A 23,598-nucleotide genomic window follows, 5' to 3' on the forward strand; every position below is an offset into this window, starting at 1 on the left:
GAGCCGTAAGCTGATTAGGAAGAGGTCAGCTACAGTCTGACGTTGTAGATGGCTAAACGTCGACCATTGCATGGTAATCCAGATGTAGAACTAATCTCTGAGTAATAGGTTTTAGCTTTTCGGAAACCTGCCTGATACTAAGTGGTAATAATTAAACTTCCTCTATAAACGGCATTCTACAGAGCGAACGGGTGAACGGAATGCAACGAAATTTCGTATATGGGCTATACACGAGATGCGCTCACGAAGTTTCGAAAAATAAATTTTAGTTCCAAAATGTCCACCAGAGGGCGCCTTTTCGGGAAAACATGAAATTTAACACAATAAACGACCAAAACGGAATGCAGAAACAATAGTAACAATCCAGAACAAGAATTATGAATAATGAAGTGCAAAAGTGAGAAAAGCTGTCAGTTGTAGGAGAAAAGTGTCGAGATTTGCTTGCTTGGGAAGAAGAGGAGGCTGATGTTAAAGTCGATATTTCTGGCTGTAGTGATGATGGTCTCTTTAGTTGAACGTGCGTTATTGGAGAAGCTGTTTTACGAAAACAAGTGGAATGCTTCTGCTGTAGTTCGTGAATTGTGAATTTCGTCGTAGAAAGAAATTACGGCGTGAACCAATGTCTACTAAAGGTATTCCGGCCATCATTTAAGAGATTTGAAGAGATGGGGAAATTAGGAGTTCAACCAGGAAGAGGCCGTAAACATGTCACACCATTACCTGTTGATGCCATCAAGACAGCTGTTGACGCACAGTCACAGAGTTTGAGGGCAGTAGCGTGCGTGCAGTTTCTCGACAGACAGGCTGTTCTTACAGCACCGTTCGAAAAGTATTCAGATTTCAGAAACATAATGCACTACTTCCCATACAAGATCCGTCATACCTAGGAGCTGCTTGATAGGGACAAGCCACAACGTCTCTCATTCGCAGTCAGTTTTCTCAACGGAATGACTGTTGCTCTGTCATGGCCTTGGAACGACGAGGCTCATTTTTACCTCAATGGGACAGTCAACACACAGAATCGCCGCATTTGCACTAAGGAAAATCCGCAGATCCACACTGAAATTTCCATACAGTCTCCAAAGGTCACTTGGTGTGGATTCACGGCGACATTCATCCTTGTCCCATTCTTCTTTGAGGAAATCGGTGAACGTAGGCCTCTCAAATGTTCCGTTACGGGCCGTTGGTACCATGACATGCTGCAGCCGATTGTTGTGCCGCAACTACAGCAAAGCCGGGTCCTTACATCGACTATTTTTCTGCAGGATGGTGCGCCCCCACATATCCATAGCTCCGTGAAGGCACTATTGCTCCAACACTTCACAGAGGAACGTGTTATTAGTCGGCCACCACGTTCATAATAATAATACTAATACTAATGGCCATCACGTTCGCCGGATCTAACTCCCTGCGAGACGTTGAATGACTTAAAGAACTCCATAACGCTTCATGTGCGAAGCTTTGCAACTGATCAGTAACATTCTGCTATGGTCTATTGAACACACTGTCTATCGACTTGAAATTTTGCAGGTGAATGAGGGTGGTCACGGTGAGCACCTTTCCCTACATCATCCTGGGCATGATTAACAACTGCTCCTCTTGTGCAATTTCGTCCTAATCTGTTCTTGTTTCTGCAAACTGAACTGTTTGTATCTCCCTTACCTTTACTTCGATGACAAGGTGATAAGAAACTAGTCAATTAATGCTAATATTGTTTCTGTATTCCGTTTTGGTTGTTTATTGTGTTAAATTTCCTGTTTTTCCCCCTAAAAGGCGCCCTCTGGTGGACATTTTGGAACTAAATATTTTTTTCCGAAATTCCGTGAGCGCATCTCGTGTATAGCCCATATACAAAATTTCGTTGCATTCCATTCACCCGTTTGCGCTGTAGGATGCCGTTTATAGGGGAAGTTTAATTATAACCAGCCGGTACATCTGATGATCCCATTCGCGTTTACTGAATTAATTAGATGGTTTCGAGGATGCTTTTATCTCTGTATATTAGTTGCGTAGGAAAATTATTATTAGTATTATTATTATGAACAACCCTGCTAAGTAACAGCATAGCTAATTAGTTTGCGAATGTTGAATTGCAGTTTCTTCGCAGAGCTCTGCGTCCGCCTCGCATACTTTAGTATTAGTGGGAAAGAAAACTGTTTGGACTGTTTCCAAATTACTGTATTATTCTTCATCCCAATGAAGAATTTTTTTACATTATTGTAAAATTCGTCACAAGATTTTTTTTCCTTTCAATTTAGTCTTATTAAAATTGATTTACATTTATAATCAGAGTTAGAAAAAATTGGAAACTCGAAGAAAATGCTTTGTTTTCCGTTTGAAAGAAAGAAAAAAGAGAAGGTCCACAATATTCACGAAATTACTGGCGTCATAGTGAATTCCAGGTGTTCTTCAGATCAGTAATTCAGTCATTTTGGGGTTCAGTAATCGGGATTCAGTCAAAACAAAATTATGAATCATCCGTAAAGACACGATATTCTAATACTGTGTAATACAGCTGAGATGATCTCGAGACTAGTTTAAGCGACCCCTTTACGCAAGAGCTTCAAAGAGACACAAACTACAGTCGCTTTGCCCGCAGCTAACGTGTCTGTAGCTCTATAAATAGTTTTTTCGATACTGCAAATCTCGGAAAGTAACTTGATATGCATTGATTAATTTGTGATGCTGTGTTTGCAGGCATAGAAACTAATCATTCTGAAATGGCTGTGAATCTCGGACGTCCGCTTACAGATCATCGTATCGCGGTTGTTTCACTTTGATATTGGTTCAACACATGATAAATATCGAAAAGACTGATATTTAGGACTCTCCTTACCTCTCACCAACTGGTATCACTACTCATTCTTTAAAAAAAAATCAGCTGTGTCGATTTTTTATCTGAATTCTGTAATGCGGAGATGCAGACTTGAAACAGGCCTTTTAATAGTTACCACGTTTTCTTTCTGAAAACTGTTTGTAGAACGTTTTCTCCAGCTAGCTTTCGCTTGTGTACACATCCTTATGTCAAATTTTACTGCTGCATATTGTTGCTTTTGCCAGATACGGTAATTTTTCATTCGGTGCTTAGTTTTTGAATAACAGTTGCAATGTTCCAACCTATAAATTACAGCTAACTGTGTGGATCCTTGAGAACTGGTAAGCGAATAATCGCTTTAGTTCAGTAGACAGAGAACTGAACTCAGAAAGGGTTAAATACCCTTTATTTCTCAAAATAAGAATTTAACAGTTGACTCGTTCTCGGAGTTTACAGCAAAGCCTCCACTTGGGCTTGAACTCAAGAATATTAAGAAATAAAACTTAACTAAAAAGATACAGCCGAAGCTATCAAGATCCTACATGAGTTGGCCCCTTAACACTAACTAAACGGCAAAGCTGTCAAGGGCGTCAAGTACGGCCGAGTTTAAAAATAGTTTCAGAGAGAGTATAGCCAAAAGGCGAACACGCGCTGGTCAGAATCTCTGGCTCTCTAATGAAGTCTTCTCCTTCTTCATTTGCATTTAACCGCGATTCTGAAAACACGTTCTGGCAGGAAATTGTAAGCTGAAATTAGGAGAGATAGGGCAGTAGCTTTAGCTAAAAATAACTGTTAGCAACTTAGGATAACCTTACACAGTGTATGAGGGAAAAAAAAAAAAGGAAAAAAAACAAAAAAAGAACATTTAACCAGTATTCTTCAGCATGGAGATTGCCTCGAGAACATTCTTCTTACAGTATTTGTACCGAAGGCAAACGGGAAACGTTCATTTCCAAAATTGAAATTTATAAAAATGAATGAAAAAAAATTATGGCACACCTTCATTTAAATTGTCTGAATTTGGTGGGCAATGAATATGGTATTTTTATAAAAAGTAATTTTACTGGTATAATTTACAGTTTTCCATACATTAAATACCAAATACTCAATTCCTCTACAGATACTATTTTAATAAAGTGATATGCTAGAAAATGAAGTTCATCTTTGAACTGGTAATATTTATTTATTGCCATGATGATCATGATCATGATCATCACTATAATTGTAACTATAGTTTCACCCTCCTTACGAAAGCAGGGAGTTCTTATGAAATTTTTCGTAAATCCCAAGAGCGTTTCCTAATAATTTATGTGGAAAGGAGTTTCAAGTATTTCAGCTTATCAAATCATGCCAAATAAAATTTAAAACAATATTAAAAAGAAACATGACATTACAAATCAACAATCCATATAAACAGAAATAATATGCGTGTTACAGCTTCACTTTCTAAAATTAGGAAAACAGCAGTTACAATAGAAGATGTAGAGATTGTGTTAGTGATGATGTATTAAACTGAGAAGTAGAGATTAAGTAAATTAAAATGCAAAGAGTTGGATTTAGGAGAGGTCGGTGAAGACCGCTTATTGATATCTTATCATGGATGGTATCCTTCAAACTACTGTGTCGACAGTAGTACCCATAAAAGCCTGCCTTAGTGCCAAAAATGCAAGCTTTTCTTTCGCTGAGGGTAAAGTCTTGAAGTGCAACAGTATAGTTCATTATTTTTTAGAGTCTTATTTTCAAGAGTCCCATTAGACTTACACGAATTATCGCTAAGTCTAGAGTGCACACAAAAACGTAAAAAGGGTGTAAAAGACCCTTTTATTAATAACCCAAATAATTTAACAGAAGGCATTTCTTGTGCTTCCAAATAATTTAACAGCCAGCATTTATGGTATAACACAAAAGATAGAAGAATTTCAGTTGTAAGCTTAGTCTTAGGAAATCCAAAGGCTGCACAGAAATAATTAACACGCAAGTTGGGTCAAGCCTACACCGGTGAGACAAGCACTACTGGCAAGAATAAAAGCAACGTCGAAGATAAAATGCTGTCGTAGAAATGCAACTAGTAACATTGCCTTCAGCAGGCGCCACACGCTCTTATTAAGCAATCTAAGAACTCCCTTTAAAAATATTATCTCTTTCTGCCTCATAAGCACGAACTGAAACTTGCGTTCTGGCGGGAAAACGGAAAGAAAGCGTATAAATATTGAGCATAAAATAACTGATTAATTAAAATAAATAAATATTTAATAATTTATTTATATTGATACATTTTTAATGTAGTGCATTTCTTGGTAAGAAACCAAATAGCCTGTTAAACTATTCCAAAAAAGAATGTTATTTGATAGTTAAAATCATACCTTTCTTCAATCATTGCATCATTTCTTGTGCTTTTAAAACCAATCAGCATTTATGGGATAACACAAAAGATAAAATTTCAGTTGCACAGTTTTTTTTTTTTTTTTTTTTTTTTTTTTTACGTTCTTTGTCAAAGAGACTAAAACTTATAAACGGATTGCGGAAACTCACGCAGATCAAAACACGCGATTCGTTCCTGAAGATAATACATAAACTTTTAAAAAATGTAACAAAATAATATTAATCTGAAAAAGAGTAAAGAACATTTTATCCTTTTCCAGAAAATCCAAAATAAAGATTTTATTCCCTGTTTATGAAGTCTAAAAAACTTGAGCGTCTAGTAAAATTGTATCTACTGGGTTATGAGGTAGCATAACTACAGAACAGTTAAGAATATTTTTTAAAAAAACATACAAACTGTTACGATTATCACTTATCTATATCAGTAGCAATTTTCTTAAAACAACTTACCCATTTTTATTAATATAACTTTAGACTTCACAGATGAACCTTGGATACTTTTTAGTTCCTGAAAACAAAAGTTTTTCATTAAAACTGAAGAGGAATTTGGATTGTACATAATTTTACATGCATTAGCAATTTTATATTCGCTTATAATTGCAGGCCTAACTAAACTATTTGCTTATGCATTTATAACTAAACTATTTGTTTATGCAATTTCTTCCGTCTAATTGCATAACTAATCTAAGGAATTTATGCATTCTATGAAACAAAAACTTATAGTACAGAATACTTTATATATTAGGCGTTTGGTATTTTGGTAGTTCATACATACTGTCGGCTTAGGCGTATACAGAAGGGTAAGTTTAATTTTTTCAATTTTTATCCGTGTAAAATATTTATTTCCTTATTTAGCAAAATTAGTTCCAGAAATTGCTATTTTTTACTTTGACAGGATTTTTATTTCAGAAAAAGTTGGTTCTTAAATGAGCCTGCCCTTGTTTTTGTATTTATATAATAGGATTATACATGTAATTTTCATTTTTGAAAATTAAATTGTTTATTTAATTCTGTAACACATGTTATATTTGTATAGTAATTATTTCATCTTTAACCGTTTCATGCTCTTTTGATTATTTTTTAGATAATTTTGTTGCATTTATGTATAAAATTTGTACTGTGGGAGGGCGAGAACATGTCGGGGAAAGAAATGAGTTTTATGAGACTTTTGAATTAAATTACGTTTGTAAAAAAAGTTGGATTACTTTAAAGCGGTTCCAAGTCTCGGTGAATTCATTGGAACGAAACATGTTTTTCATCACCGGTTAATCAACTTCGTTTAAGGCTTCAAAACACTTTTCCCTTGAAAAGTTCTGCTTGAAGCGTTAAACAAAGGAGATTAATAAAATGTTTTTAAAAAAATTATTGTTTTGTCTGTCATCTGTACTAATTTCCCGTTTTTTAAGTTTTCCTCTTTTGAAATAAAAATTTTTGTTTTCAATTTGGTATTTTTCTTTAATTTGCGTTTTAGCAGTTTAATTTGTTAAACAAAGAGAATGGGTTTAGCCTTCAAATATTTTATGCGGCATTTTCTTTTTCGTTCCGATTTTTGTGATTTTGATATATTATATATTGATATGTGTGTGTGATGATACAATTTAGTTCTTAAAGTAAATTGATGAGAGATGAAGGCTTAACTAGGGAAGACATTATTTTGCAGTATCGAGTGGATTGACGATTAGAAGATCACTGAAAGTATCAGTTACGTAACGGAAGATGCCGGGAACTTTTGAAGAACCACAAAATCACTTGATATTCCAGATATATCTTTATTACTTGTTGCACTTCACAATGGGGGCCAATCTGCATAGCGCATTACATTTTTAACAATTTTGATGATGGCGCATTACATTTTTAACAAAAGTAGCCAAGCAAGAGACGTCCTTCAGCCAGCAAGCATAGGCAAAGAAAGAGGGAGGGTAGTAGGATTGCAAAGATATTTATAGCAAAATTTTTCGTTAATCTGATTGGATAAAACTTATAGGCAATGCAGAAGTTTCAAGATGACATAATGCGGAATACGTTTTCAGATATGACGCAGTTTAGAGAAAGTTATTACTAGAGAAAAAGTATCCAAATTAAAAATGAGAAATTATATTAAAAATAATAATTAGAATAGATAATAGCATTTTTTTTTATCTTGCATATATATATATATATATATAAGGTATAAAGTAAGAAATTTAGAACTAATTTTTCGCAAAGACCAAAAATTGAAATTCTTAAGTAATAAATTTCAAATAATCATATAAATGCAATAAAGAATTAAAAAAGTGTTGACACCAAAACTCTTCAAACAGACAATATCCCAATTAAAAAAATCAATGAAATTTTAAGAAAACGAACAATATTCAATCAACCTTAATGCCACTTCGTCAGGAGGAGGAATACTGAAATCAATTGAAATCTCTCTTCCATAAAAATACTTGATTTTCTGTATCCAGAATTATCCGATGAACCCATTTCGATGTATTCTAATTATAATAGTTCACCAAAAATTCTGGCCCCTTCCCAAAGCAAGGAAAAAACAATGAAAATTCTAATTAGAATCTTGTACCTTAAATAAAGATAATTCTATCTAAAGAATTGAAAACTTAAGTGAAATAATAACAATAAAAACCAAACAGAAATAATTTATCTTGATCTAGCTATTCATAATCTAACAGAAATTAAACTTTTTGATAAAAGAAAAGATTTAAATTTTTCTACTAATAAACTTATAAATTGGTATTCCAACCTATGTAAAAAAGTTATTGCAAATACTATTATTAACCAAATTAGCAAAACTAAAAGGTTTGCACTGAAATAGAAATGCAAAAGGAAGAAATTCTAATTCTCACCAAAATTTTAAAAGAAAAGGAAATTCCTTTAAAATTCATTAATAGTCTTTACAAAATCTGGAGTAATCTGCACCCTGTAATACTTTTTAAAAGTATGAATTTTTTATCTGAAAGGTCCAAAAGAGAAGGATAAAGAAGGATGTTTTAAGAATTTATAGGATTTTATTTTTTTATTTATTTTTATTTTTTTCTCCTAATTACTATTCTTTTAACAAGGGCCTTCTATATTCAAAGTCGTTATGATAAGCCCATCACATGAGGACTTTTTACTCTTCTAACAATGTTCCTTGACTTCCTTTTTCAGGCTTTCTTTTAACTTTTTCTGTAGTTTTAAACAAACAAACAAACAAACAAACAAAAAAAAAAAAAAAAAAAAAAAAATTAAATGTTTCAGATTTTAAAATTACGTCCAAATGGGCTTTATTTTTTAACGTTTTGTGTGTTACCTTTACGATTATCAAATATCATGTTCTACATACTCAAACTATAAAATTCAGTTCAACAGCAATATCACAAATTGAATTTAAAATGAGCATATCTTTAGAATTTCCGATACTGATTCTCGCGCGCAGGAGATAAAATGTTTTTTTTTTTTTTTTTTTTTTTTTTTCCCCTTCCGTACAGCCATTGCTCGCTTTGAAATCGTTTAGTTTTTTTTAATCAAAAATTCGTTGCAGTGTTACAAAATCTGAAATCGGTAATAAAACAAATTTCAAATTCAAATTAGGGCTTCCACATGCCCATATATTCTATGGAAGATTACGTGATTCAAATTTTGATGGCTCTACCATTGTTTTATCACAATGCGAGAAACATACTGTTACGAATTTGGTATTTAAAAAGCAAATGTTAGTTCAATTATAAATTAAATGGTTTTATTTCTCGCGCAGTGCAGCGCGTGACGAATATTAAAAGAAAGCTAAGCCGGAAAAATTAAAAATACAAGAGCGCGTGCGTTAAATAAATAAATATCTCTTTTTGATTTCGAGAAAGTGCTGGAAAATTCTAGCGCGTGATTTTAAAATCTTATAAAAGGAGGAAAACATCTCAGTTTGTAGTAGTTGCTTAGTTTGTTGTTGTTTAGAAAACTACTGTTGTTGATTGTAGCGAATTCGCGGATTAGCGTTCTTTAGCTGTTTTGAATTACGTTCTATTGGACATTTGAGTAGTTAAAAGAAAACTACTGTGAGATATTGTAATACTGCGTGATAATTTGAGAAAATTTAAGCATTTTTGTTGTGATAATAATAAATTTTTGTTCATTTTTCATCGGACTTGTGCATTCATTTAGTAATGAATCCGTACGCACGCAACAATTTTTGGTGGCAGCGGTGGGATTTGAATGCCAATAACAAGAGCGATGGAAGAGCAGTTAAGGCAATTGATAACAGCCTTTGCCTCGTTTAAAGAAGAAATGAAAGAAGAGATGAAATCTAGCCAAGGAAAGATGGAAGGGGCCGTCAACTCTGTTAAGGACGAAATGAAAGCCGTTCAAGCTGGTCAAGAAAAGATTGAAGCTGGTCAAGAAGAAATGAAAAGAGAGATTACCTGCATAATAGAAAATAAATTTGAAGCTATGGAAGGCAGAATTGACACAGTTGAAAATAAAGTTGGACTAATTGAAGAAAGAGTTTCTTCGGTGAAAGAAGAAATAGAAGAAAGAGTTTCTTCTGTAAAAGAACATATAGAAGGGAGAGTTTCTGCTGTGGAGGAACGAATTGAAGGAAGAGTTTGTGCCGTCCAACACCAAATCGAACAACAAATTGATGAGAGAGTTTCTGAAGTTGCCAAAGGAATGGATACTTTAAAGAAATTCGTAGCGTCGGCAGGGAGCAGGAGTGATGATTTTAAATTCTTACCAATGCCTGCTCGTCCACCTCTGAAGCTATCCACATATGATGGGAAGACCTCCTGGCAGGTGTATAAGACACAATTTTCTATCGTGGCGGATGCGAATGGATGGGATTCCCAAGCTAAGGCCTGTCATCTCGCCGCTTCTCTAAGAGCCGACGCAGCGGATATCCTTCAGACTCTTCCCGAAAACAAAAGGTTAGATTTCGAAGCTCTGTCCGGCGTCTTGGAGTTGCGCTTTGGGGAGAAGTGTTTAAAAGACTACAGCAGGCTCCAATTAAAATCTCGTCAACAGAAGCCTACCGAAACACTTCAGGAGCTCGCCGCGGATGTTGAAAGGCTGTCCCATCTCGCCTTTTCGGAATGCCCGACAGAAACAAGGGAAATCCTGTCCTTGCAATACTTTATCGACGGCATCCGAGATACTGAAATACAGAAAGCTCTACGAATAGCGGATGTAAAAGATTTAAAAAGTGCTCTAGTGTACGCCATGAAATTTGAGGCAGCCCAGCAAGCCACTCGTCGAGACCGCCACCCAGTCAGAGCTGCTCAAGTCCAGGAGCCAGGGGATCAAGTCACCGCTCGACTTGACGATTTAACTAGACAACTGAACGCCTTGAGACGGAATATTGGTGAGAAGAAACCGACCGTTAAGTGCTGGAACTGCGGTGCTGAAGGACACATACGAAGAAACTGCAAAACACCCCAGGGTACTGATTTTAAGACCGCTTCTAACAAGCAGCAGGGAAACTAATTAGTGGCCATCTCGCGGGGCGGAGGTTGCCAGATAATGAAAAGCCCCCGTTTAAAGCGCTTCAGATTTCTGCAATGAGAGGCGGCAGTAATGGACTTTTCATAATAGGACATATTAATGGAGTTCCGTGCAATATGACTATAGATACAGGAGCCAACGTCACTATCATCCAAAAAGATTTGGCTCAACAACTAGGAAACAAACTTATCTGGACGCCGCCCTGCGTTACCCTCCAGACTGTGTCCGGTGAGAAGATCGACATCGACGGAAAAGTAAATGTTAACATCACGTTTGGAAGTGCCGCTTACCATCACACGGCATATGTAGCAGAGATCACTGATTCTTGCATACTCGGATTGGACTTTCTAAGGAAATATAATTTTTCCTTGGATTTTAAAAATAACGAATTGCATTCTACATCTGAGGACATAGCGTTATTTCTCGTTAATGATGAAGAAGTTAAATCTGTCCATAAAATCATAGCACAAGACTATATCACAATACCGGCAAGAACAGAAATTTTACTTCCTGGATCCATAGCCGAAAATAGAAATTTCCGCTACGGCATCATAGAATATCCCAATAACTGTAATATCCCAAAAGGAGTACTAGTAGCCTCAACACTCGTCGACCTATCCAGAACGGTTATCCCGGTGAGAGTCGCCAATGTAACTGAAAAGTCGAGAGTTATTAAGAAAGGTGAAGTGGTTGCAACATGTACTCCAGTAACCAGCGTTGAAAGAAAGAGTAACATCCCAGAATCCGTGTCCTCAGAGAGCATTACATCGGAGTTATTGCAGAATGCACAATTAAACGATAAAGAGAAAAATGCTGCCGATCGCGTCATTAAAGATCTTCAAGTTGTTTTCTCCCGCTCGTCTTCTAACGTGGGTCGAACTAGTTTGACACAACATAGAATAGATACTGGCGATCATCCCCCGATCAAGCAACATCCAAGACGTCTACCGTTTGCTAAACAGGAAGAGGTGCGAACACTGTTAAAAGATATGGAAGAAGGCGATGTCATGGAGCCTTCAGCGAGTCCATGGGCATCTCCCATCGTTCTCGTCAGAAAGAAAGACGGCTCAACAAGATTTTGCGTTGACTATCGCCGGTTGAATGAGGTTACGAAGAAAGACAGTTACCCTCTTCCTAGAATTGATGACATTCTAGACACTCTTTCTGGAAGCAAGTGGTTCTCAACACTTGATTTAAAGAGTGGGTATTGGCAGGTAGAAATCCATCCTGATGACCGAGAAAAGACGGCATTTACTACGGGACAAGGACTTTGGCAGTTCAAAGTGATGCCGTTTGGACTGTGTAATGCGCCGGCAACATTCGAACGTCTTATGGAGACTGTTTTGAAAGGCCTTTCCTACGACGCCTGTCTGATATACCTGGACGATATCATCATCATCGGAAAGAGTTTTGAAGAGAAGTTGGAAAATCTAAGAAAGGTGCTTCAGAAACTGAAAGAGGCCAATCTGAAGCTGACTCCCGCTAAATGCAAATTGTTTCGAAAGGAAGTGACTTACCTGGGACATGTCATCTCTGCAGAAGGTGTGCGCACGGATCCTGAAAAGGTATCAGCGGTTAAATCCTGGACGCGTCCCGAAAATGTCCATCAGCTGAGAAGCTTCCTAGGGCTTTGCACCTACTATAGGAGATTCGTGAAGAACTTTTCTTCCATCGCAAGACCACTTCACAAGCTGACAGAGAGCAAGCAAAGATTCTTGTGGACAAAGGAATGCGAGGAAGCATTTAACAACTTAAAGGAAGCTTTAACATCTGCTCCAATCCTGACGTATCCTCAGCTCGACAGACCATTTATTCTCGACACCGACGCGAGCAATGAAAGTGTGGGTGCTGTTTTGTTCAAGAAATAGACGGCCAAGAACGTGTAGTAGCTTACTGGAGCAAGTGCCTGTCTAAACCGGAGAGGAATTACTGTGTCACAAGGAAAGAGTTGCTCGCCATAGTCAAAGCTGTAGAACATTTCCATCATTATCTATACGGGAGAAAATTCCTCCTCCGCACGGACCATGCCTCATTGGCCTGGCTTTTAAATTTCAAAAATCCTGAGGGTCAAATAGCCAGGTGGATACAGAGACTCCAAGAATATGACATCACTATCCGTCATCGTAAGGGATCATCACACGGAAACGCCGACGCCCTGTCTAGAAGACCTTGCCAAGGAAGCTGCGGATATTGTTCCAGGGTGGAAGCGAAATACGAGCTGCTGACTCCGGTCGCAAGACAAATTGCAACATCAACATCGGCTGATCGAGACCCGTGGAGTGATGATGAAGTCAGGAAAGACCAGCTGGAAGACCGCGACATTAAACCCATACTTGATTTAATAGAGTCATCAAACAGAAAACCTACATGGCAGGACATTTCTATCTGTAGTCCTACAACAAAACAATACTGGGCACTCTGGGATTCACTTCATATTCGAAACGGCGTCTTATACCGGAAATTCGAGTCGGATGATGGGAAGACGTTCCGATGGCAACTGATACTTCCAAGATCCCGGATTCCTGATGTCCTCAAAGAACTACATAACAGCCCTACAGGAGGTCACTTTGGAATTATGAAGACCTTACAGAGAGTTCGTGAGCGCTTTTACTGGAATAATGCAAAGAATGACGTGCAAAAGTGGTGCCGATCTTGCGATGCCTGTGCAGGTCGGAAAGGACCGAGGAAACGCAGCCGAGGCAGACTGCAACGTTACAACATAGGTGCGCCTTTTGAACGTATCGCCTTTGACATCCTGGGACCTCTGCCACGAACTGCTGATGGCAACAAATACATACTCGTTGTCATTGATTACTTCACCAAGTGGCCTGAAGCTTATCCTATTCCTGATCAAGAGGCAGTCACAGTAGCTGAGGTAATGATACAGCACTGGATTTCCAGGTTCGGAGTGCCTCTTCAGTTACATTCCGATCAGGGAAGGAATTTTGCCTCGGCAGTAATCAAAGAACTATGCAAACTACTTGGCATTGACAAAACTCAAACGACGCCATTGCATCCCCAGTCGGACGGCATGGTAGAGAGGTTCAATCGAACCATCCTTAATAACCTCTCATTAGTGGTTTCCAGAAACCAACAGGACTGGGACAAGAAATTACCACTCTTTTTACTGGCTTACCGCAGTGCTGTCCACGAGACTACCGGCTATTCTCCATCACAGATGCTCTTCGGTCGTGACCTTCGTCTGCCTTGTGATCTATTGTTTGGCCGCCCTCCGGATGCTCCTTCATCGTCTGAGGAATATATTCAAGATCTCCAGGCCCGGTTTGAAGTGATGCACAATTTTGCACGAGAGCGAGTCAACTTGGCGACGGAGAAGATGAAGACCCGATACGACACAAGAGCTACTGAACATCAATTCCACGAAGGAGACAAGGTGTGGTTGTGGAATCCGACTCGACGGAAAGGACTTTGTCCGAAATTACAGTCACCTTGGGATGGGCCGTACACAGTCCTAAACAGGCTGAATGACGTCGTGGTTCGGATTCGTAAGTCTTCGAACTCTAAACCTAAAGTCGTTCATTACGACAGGTTAGCTCATTACTATGGCCATAGTACATAATGTAAATAATTGTAAATAGTATAAGACCATGGTCCTTTTTGTTTTTAAATGTGTATTTGATTTGATTTGTATTTAGTATTTGATTTGTATTTAGTATTTGATTTGTATTTAGTATTTGTTTTATATTTAGTATTTGATAGCCTTTGATTTGTTCAAGTTAGTTATTGCATTTATTGTTCATGTTGTTTGATATTGTAATGTAATGTTTATGCCTCAGTTGCATTTATGCCACACTTGTAAGTTTAGCTTCCTATCCAGGGATTGTACTGCCCGGGACGTGCAGTCCTTGGGAAGGGGGCAGTGTTACGAATTTGGTATTTAAAAAGCAAATGTTAGTTCAATTATAAATTAAATGGTTTTATTTCTCGCGCAGTGCAGCGCGTGACGAATATTAAAAGAAAGCTAAGCCGGAAAAATTAAAAATACAAGAGCGCGTGCGTTAAATAAATAAATATCTCTTTTTGATTTCGAGAAAGTGCTGGAAAATTCTAGCGCGTGATTTTAAAATCTTATAAAAGGAGGAAAACATCTCAGTTTGTAGTAGTTGCTTAGTTTGTTGTTGTTTAGAAAACTACTGTTGTTGATTGTAGCGAATTCGCGGATTAGCGTTCTTTAGCTGTTTTGAATTACGTTCTATTGGACATTTGAGTAGTTAAAAGAAAACTACTGTGAGATATTGTAATACTGCGTGATAATTTGAGAAAATTTAAGCATTTTTGTTGTGATAATAATAAATTTTTGTTCATTTTTCATCGGACTTGTGCATTCATTTAGTAACGAATCCGTACGCACGCAACAATACATACATTTATGCAGATTCTTCATTATTTAATTTCTTTAAATACAACACAGGGCGATAATATTTGGTGGCAACAGTTTGAAAAGTGAACCGATATTTAAAGTTTTCAACCAAAATGCTGGTCGTTCGTTTAAATAATTCTTGTAACTATCAAATAATATTTCTTGTAAATATCCATGATTAAAACGACTTTTCGTTCTCTATGTCCTTTATGATACTTCTGCGTTCCCAAATCCACGTTCGACTGCTCATTGTATAATGAAAAAAACTGATATATTTTTCATGTTCTGTTGCACCTTTAAGTTGTAACTATCAATTCTGCTGCACCAGATGCTCTAAAACCAGAGGGGAATTCTTGCAGGAGGGGGGAGGGAGAATTACATAATTTCAGGTGGGGGGGATGCGATCAGCCTTTCATTTAGTTGTTAAGTATTTTAAGTACTTAGTTTCAGTTTATGACCATAAAAAACTACTTTTATTCAAGTTTTGGTATTTATCGATATTTTCTATACTTTTTGTCGTTAATTTATAAAACACGTTAAAAAAAATCTGAAAGGATTTAGATTTTAAATTACGTTCAAAGGGGCGTTTTTTTTAACATTTTGTGTGTTACCTTTATTTATTAAACATCACGTTCTTCGCTCTTAAACTATAAAATTCAGTTGAAGAGAATTTTCGATACGCAGTCTCACGCGCTGGAGATAAAAATGTTTTTATGTACAACGTTGCAATTTCTCGCTTTGAAATCATTTAGTTTTTTTAATCAAAAATTCGTTGACGTGTTACAAAATATGAAATCGATAATAAAACAAACTTCCAAATTCAAATTAGGGCTTCCACATGCCCATATTCTATGGAAGATTACCGTTATTCAAATTTTGATGGCTCTAGGTACCGTTGTTTTATCACAATGCGAGAAACATATATACATTTATGCAGATTCTTCATATATTATACAGGGCGATAATATTTTGTGGCAATGATTTGAATACAGCCTTTTAAAGGTGTATTCAAAACATGCTTTTTACAGCCTTTTAAAGGTTTCAACGCGAAATCGCAAAACGAAAATAACAGTCCTACAGGACAAATTGTCCCTTTGGACTAATAAATGCATATGTATTTTTCAAATTTTGGAAAGGAGGAGGGAATAATCTTCTAGCAATAGTTAAAGGGGTGCCTGGAACAAAAAGTGTTGAGTGCCCCTGTACTTCACCTTGCGTAACACAGTACAAATGCATACTAAAAGCAATCAGCAATATGGTTTATAAAAGCTCATAATATACATTTCATAAAGACAGAATTTTTTCTGAGCAGGAAATGAGAAAAATCAGCTGCAGCCTCGCTAGGATTCAGGATCTTTCGAAGCTAGCCGCACCTACTACCATTTACACCACGAAAGCAAGCGTACGGAAAGACGAGAATTCTTTATAACTTCATTTACAATTTTATATTGAAATTTTTATTCAAACTGAATTTTATTTTACTGTAGTGATATAAAAATGGTTACCTTCAAATTACCGCTACTTCTGTAGGTAGCGAAAATGTAACTAGGTGGCTGATCTAATTGTACCAATTGCCTCACGAACTCCAAACCAATGCCTCTGTTAGAACCGGTGATTAACACACTTTCCACCTCCATTTTCAACAGATCCAAATAAATTTATCGGCAGTTAGAAGTTTTATATATATCTAGAGTTTTTATCTTATTATCCCAAACAGAACAAAGATAAGTTACGTAATAGCTGTTCAAGCTTGATATTAAGAAAAGTGACCCAGCAAAAAAAAAAAAAAAAAAAAGTGACAGTCAAGTACTTGGAATAATGCCAAGGAATAAATTAATCGAATTTCTGATTTGTATCTGGATGTTATTTTCATTATCTGATGCAAAATAAAATATTTAAAATTTTTTAAACCAAATGTTTTCACATATTTGATACAATTACACATAACATTTGTTTTAACAGAACAAAGTAAGCACACTTTCCTTTCTGTCACATGACTTGATCTTCATAGCTAAGTTTATGAAAAATCAAAAATAATACCTCACACTTTTAGGAAAATATGCTTCAACATATCATAAGATCAGCGGTATCAACCTTTTGACTAACGCGTACCACCTAAACAAAATTTGGAAACCTTTAGCACTACCTCTATATTTTAAAATAATTATTTTTCAATGTCTAAATAGAAATATTTAAAAAAAAATTAGAAGCTTTTAGATTTTATATTACGCCCAAAGGGGCGTTTTTAACGTTTTGTGTGTTACATTTATTTATTAAATATCAAGTTCTTCACACTTAAACCATAAAATTAAATTCAACAACAATATCACAAAGTATTTAAAAGAGCACATCTTTTAAACTCAAAATTTGATGGATCTAGTTACCGTTGTTTTATCACAATGAGAGAAACAAACATATGCAGATTCTTCATTATTTAATTTTTTTAAATATAACATGGGGCGATAATATTTGGTATCAACAATTTGAAACGTGTAACGGACATTTAAGTTTTCAACTCAGAATACCAAAACGAAGTTAATAGCTCTTCTGGGCAATATTCTTATTGCTAGTAAATAGTCCTGGACCCACCCCTATGAATCGTCATTTTTTTTACTTAGCCAATTCTAGCCATTTTTCCATTTTGAAAATCTAGGTTTGTTTTATTATTTTTTCATAAGAAGAAGATAAAATACCTGCTGTTAGAGACAGTAAACCGACGTAAATTTTTTTTCTCTGAAAATGGAGAAGCTCGGAAATGACGACATAAAGTGCTGACATGCTAATAAATCGATAAACTCTAAGAGAATTAATGAGAACAGTAACTTATTTTTATTTCCTATTAAATACAGCATCCGTTTCTATCACTCCTTTTAAAAACATCGTTTATGACAAATTTTGTTATGTCTACGGCTAAAAGAATATTTGTGAAATGTACAACATGGAAGAACCATGGAAATTGCCATGAAGACAGATCGTTCGCCTCTTGCTAAAGTCTATAAGTGGCTATTGACTTTGAACAAAGCTCAGATCACATAAATTTACGAGTGTTAGAGAAAAAACTCAATCAGAATGTTGGGGTTTTAATTTTTGAATTTAATAGTTAAAAATACTTTGCTTCTTTGCGTACCACCGGTTGAGACCCCCTGGCTTAGATTATTGTTTATTAGCGCAAAAGAACGTTAGTTCAGAAGGCTATAGTCTCGAAACGGCATTTTGCGTCCATTCACTATAAAGGGCGTATCACGTTTTAAATTGTTGCCACCAAAGTGTATTATCGCCCTGTATTGTATTTAAAGAAATCTAAAAACGAAGAATCTGCATGAATGTATGTATGTATGTTTCTCGCATTATGAAAAAATGGCGGTACCTAGAGCCATCAAATTTTGAATAACGTAAACCTCCACCCGAACTTGGGCACCTGAAAGCCCGAATTTGTTTTATTATCTACTATTTCATATTTTGTAAAACTTTAACGAATTTTTGATTAACAAACTCAACCATTTCAAAGCGCGCTGTGGGGAATAAAACTTTTTATCTCCGGGATTAAACATTTTTATTTGACTGTCTATCGGAAATTCTAAAGATATACTGTTTTTAAATATTTTGTGATATTGCTGTTGAAATGAATTTTATATAGTTTAAGTGCAAAGAACATGATATTTAATAAATAAAGTAACACAGGATACGTTAAAAAACGCCCCTTTGGACTTAATTTAAAATCTGAAGGCCTTCAGATTTTTTTTTTTTTTTTTTTACAATTATATTAAACAGCAGCATCTATTAGAGCATGGTACAGAAATGATTACAAGGTATTATTAAATATATATAGAGAAAAGAATATGTTTTTACTTAGTAGTAATAAGCGAGAATAATAGGCAAGAATTCAATTTTTTTAATAAGCAAGAATTCAGTTTTTTTAATAGGGAAGAATTCAGTTTTTTTAATAGGCAAGAATTCAAGCAGCAGTCACGTAAATTGAAAATTGAAAATTGTTTTGTCGAAAAGAAAACAAAGTACAATAAAATGTTTCTTTAACCGGCGGCAAAGGGACAGAATCATTTCAGAACAATTGAATATATATTCTTAGAGCTTACTTACTCATGTTTTGGGATGCCATCTGTAATAATTGTAGCATATGAAGTTCGTCGGTAATGTTTTTGATTTCTCGGTCTAAATCAATAAATAATATCTAAAATTATACAGAAAATGTAAAATTAAATCACATAGCACGATTTTATATTTTAGAAAAACAAAATTAAGCAGCATTTTAAAATTACCTTTTTTATTATCATATGACTATTACGGATTTCTTAGTAAATGACAGATAACTTGAATGTCTTCTTGCTTAAAGAGCGTCCTACAGTTTTAAAAATTCGCCGCGTAAGCGATGAAGCTTCATAATAACATGTATGGCCATTAAAAGAACATTTCTCGAGAAAAGTTTCCCCGAAAGTCTGAAATTGCTCCTCGGCTTCCTTCCACGTAATTTTCTTGCTCTGTACGTCATCTTCAACCCTTCTTCTTTTCATTATATTTTCTCCTTTCCAAGTACATATCTGACTATTTCGTCGTCATCTTTAGAGAATGAGGAGGGAGCAGAATTGTCTGTATCCCTCCGAACACGCACCTCACTAATCTTCTCCAAACATTTAAGTAAATCCAAGATGTCTGTCACGGGCGAGAATTTTCGTCACTCGTTTCGTCATCTACAAACATGATTCTATGACGCAGTATACATCAGCAGTGAGTGAAATAATGTTCTCTATAGCTTTCCAGGGAAAAGACGAAATAAATATGTCTTCTTTCAATGTGAATTGTTTCTGAAATTCGTGGACACTACTTTCAAAGTTTACACATAGACGCATAAAAGAGGATAGGTAGTTCGTCTTTATATTCTGGATATTTCTTTGATTCAGTAGTTGGATAAGTCTTGATACGCTGGGTGGATCATGAGCCTAAATTCCGGATTTAAATGTAAACTTTCAGAAGTTCCATTATTTTGATATTGGGGATTAACTGGATGCTGGTTACGAGGGATTTTATTGTCATTCAAAGAACTTCTTTATACATTTTTTTCGTCCTTGAGATGAGGGATTTGCATAATGCTTATGGGGTCCCACAAAATTTTCGTAAATATTATGAGCTCCAGGAGTCGCGAAAAAGTTCTCAGTGATAAAAAGGGGTCACGACTGAAAAAAGTTTAAGAAGCCCTGCTCTAGAATATAATCACAAAAATTAAGGTACGCTCCTGACGCTTTTAAGAAGTTTACCCCTAGAATTACGGCCGCTTGTAGGTTTCGTACTACAAAGAATATTACTTTAAGAACTTCATTTTTCATCTACACATGCAGTAATATTTTTCCAATAAATGTACACTGTTTTCCTTGCACGGCGATAACCTTTTCACCTCCTGATTACGAAAATATTTCTTAAAGAAAGTCTCTGAAATGAAACTACATTGAGATCCGGTATCAATGTGAACTTCAGCGGGGATATTATTTAACAAAATTTGCACTATTGGCTTTTCCAAATTTCTTATTATCACAGTATTTAGTTTAATTTATGAGGGTTTTTCTTTATTCTGGGGTAACTGCACTCCCTTTCTAGCACCTCATTTTAGTTTAACTGGTCCCCCTGCTTTTTGTTTACTTCCTTTACTACCGTGCCCTATCAATCGATTTTTTTCTGCCACGCCTCGATTTTGAAACTTTGTGGCTAATTCAAAGAAATTTTCCAACGTTGTTGAATTTCGAAGTTCAAAGTAATCCTGTACCTAGGGTATAAGTCGCGGCAAAATTATTTGAATAATTTCTTCGTCCAGCTTTTTTAAAATCTTAGCATATTAAAAATCTGGACTTTCCGTAAGATAAAGTCTGTGAGATCCCCGATTTGAATAGATCTGACTCGAGCTTGGTCTATCCTTCACTATTGGGAACGCTTAAATTAATACGTTGTTAAAATTTTCGAAGTTGGAGCTTTCGCTACCAGGCTGACCCAAAACGAATTTGCCAATGCATTTATGCCACGTAGAAGACTGGCCTCTTTTAAAGATGGACGTAGCAATAGTCACTTTTTACGTTTCTTGTACTGGATGCAGCAAAAAATACGAATTTAACTGCTCAGTGCTCAAGAAAACTTAAGACAAACGTCTTTCCATTAAACATTGCTGCTGGTTTCATAGCAGCTTTAAGTGTGTCGACTGTAAACCCAAATGCCTCCATGGGATTCACTGTGATCGACGGAACTTGTAACGTTGAGAGAAAAATGCTGAATGGTGAAGTTTCTTATGACATAGTAGTTCTTTTTATATGTTGGACGCCAATATAAAGTATAATTTTCTTAGGAAGACTATAGACTTTAGAAAAGACTATTGAAGAATTATCTTCTAGCCTTATGAATCAAAACAAAGTCAGAAGAAGAGTGCATAAGACCCTTTTATTCAAAACATAAAATTAACAATTACTCAACTTGGGTTTACATAAGCCAAGCACTTCCAGTTTAAAAGAAATAAGTAATGATGAATAAATTTAAAATGTGGTAGACAAGCAGGCAAGGCTCTGGTTTGTAGAAAACAGGCGAGATAAAGCCAAATGGTTAGAAGCACTCAACGCCACTAAATGAAGTCGCTAATAATCACAGCACAACGTAACCTGGAATAGGCACACATGCTCTAAAACTAACTTCCGAAACTCTTGTTTAAATAGAACTTCTTTCTACCTTAATCTCATTAAACGCTCGCTGTCTCATTTACATTCTGGCATGAAGAGCGTGTGTGAAAAGAGAGTAAGAAGAAAATCCTAACTTAAAATGTGTTAGGTAAAATAAATAGATAAACCTCGCAAATTTAACTATATAACTGTTAGTACGCATTACAATTGTGAGCACATTATACACGACAATGTCATAGTATCTCTTTGCAAGAAACAGCGACTTTCTAGTACTCACGATAAACTGTCATCACTTAGTTTTCACTTAGTTTTAACAACAGTGTTCCTCGTCATGCACTTTCCCTCGATGTTACGGTCCTTCTTTCAGTATTCCTCACTTTTATATCATCAAATCCCGGAAGGCTATTTTTACGTAGCATTAAGCTCTAGTTTTTTTTTTTTTTTTTTTTTTTTTTTTTTTTTTTTTTTTATTGACAGGATGAGCACTTAAACCATTGGGCCAGCTGTTCTATCGATGGCGAAAAGAAAAGACAGTTATGCATACGTAGACAAAATGGACAGATTACGATTCTTCATATCGACGAAGATATTTGAAAGAATTTGAAGCACCTGAAGATACAGACAGGAAAGACACATACTTTCTACGTATGAAAATGATGGATGATAATACTTCAGTATCCAAACCGTTATCTTAACAATGGAGGACAGTGACACGTAAGTCACATAAGGCAATATCTATCAACACTTTCACCAACGATTACTGCAATGAACTCTTATAGCTGTGTTTCCGTTACTGCAGCTTTACTTGATCCTCTATCTTAGAAGTGAGCAAAAATTCACAAGAGCGGAGCAAACAGGGAAGGTGTATTGAAACGCTAAATTGCCGAATTCATCTTTTCCGAAGTACTCGGTACATTTTCTGAAGAATGAAGATTAGAATTTCGTTCTTTCCTACAGTGAGGAGTGCTATTTAGAAGGTGGCATAGCAAAACCACATCATGATGCAGGTTTAACTTCATGATTTGTAGTGACATACTCCATAATCCTTCCTAGCTTAACAAAATTTCTTTCTGAAAAGGATTTTTGTTTTACGAATAATTTTTTGCGCAATATTGGCAATCAAAAATAAAAGATATTAATTTTTCTGTTTTAAAATTTTCACGTAATAAGTCTAAACATTTGTATTTATGATACAATTGGAATTTTGTATTTTGATAAAAGGAAATTCTTGTACTAAATTTTCTTGGATTTCTAAGGTTTTTTCCCTAATACTTTTTTAACTGGTCTTCACTAAGAAATCTTGGGTACTTTTTAAACAGCTCTTTTTCTGGTATTGGGTTGCTGTCAATTTCGTGAAGTTGTCCGGCTTGGACAAGTTAAAATTTTTGTCTGTGAAAATTCTTTCAGTTGTTTTCTACGAAGGTGTTTTTTTAAGCATATATCTATATATATTATAAGGGCTATAAGTCTCGAAACTCGATTTTATTGTGATTCACTTTAAATGTATTGTTTCACTTTTCATTCGCGACAATATGTAAGATATTTATCTTTCATATTTAACATATCTGTTATTGATTATCTCACTAATCAAGCTATTCGAAATCAATAGAGGCAGCTCTTGAGAATATTCATTTTTTTTTTACTTTTTAATCTGATTGTTTTTAATAAATATGTATTTAATTCATAACATTCATAATATATCATAAAAAACATTGAATATTATTTTAGATATTTGTTGTATATAGTCTTTATCATACTTTCGGGCCAGTTTTGGGGAACTTGTCGGCCCTATATACATTTTTAACAAGATGCACAGCTGTTCTACTCTCTTTTTTGAATTTTTTATGGGTGGTAGCTTTGTTGTCATCTTGCTTCGCCTTTAGGACTAA

At 35.6% G+C, this 23,598-nt stretch overlaps 1 protein-coding gene across 2 annotated transcripts in view; it reads right to left on the reverse strand.

Annotated features, from left to right (window-relative positions):
- Positions 1-16,719, reverse strand: part of LOC118191740 (uncharacterized) — a 59,706-nt gene extending 42,987 nt beyond the window's left edge. Inside the window, exons 1-2 of one of the 2 annotated variants that reach the window (XM_085825560.1) lie at positions 16,547-16,719; positions 5,648-5,705 (exon numbers count right to left, since the gene is read on the reverse strand). In XM_085825560.1, coding sequence (XP_085681686.1) covers positions 5,648-5,705; positions 16,547-16,678 — 190 coding nt within the window. In that variant the 5' untranslated portion in view covers positions 16,679-16,719. The remainder of the gene's footprint in view (positions 1-5,647; positions 5,706-16,546) is intronic. The other variant, XM_085825559.1, reaches the window with a different exon arrangement.
- Positions 16,720-23,598: the final 6,879 nt, after the last annotated feature.

This window comes from Stegodyphus dumicola, chromosome 10 (assembly GCF_044657685.1).
Source record: "Stegodyphus dumicola isolate Sdum_Otavi_A_Nest chromosome 10, ASM4465768v1".
Taxonomy (NCBI): Eukaryota; Metazoa; Arthropoda; class Arachnida; order Araneae; family Eresidae; genus Stegodyphus; species Stegodyphus dumicola.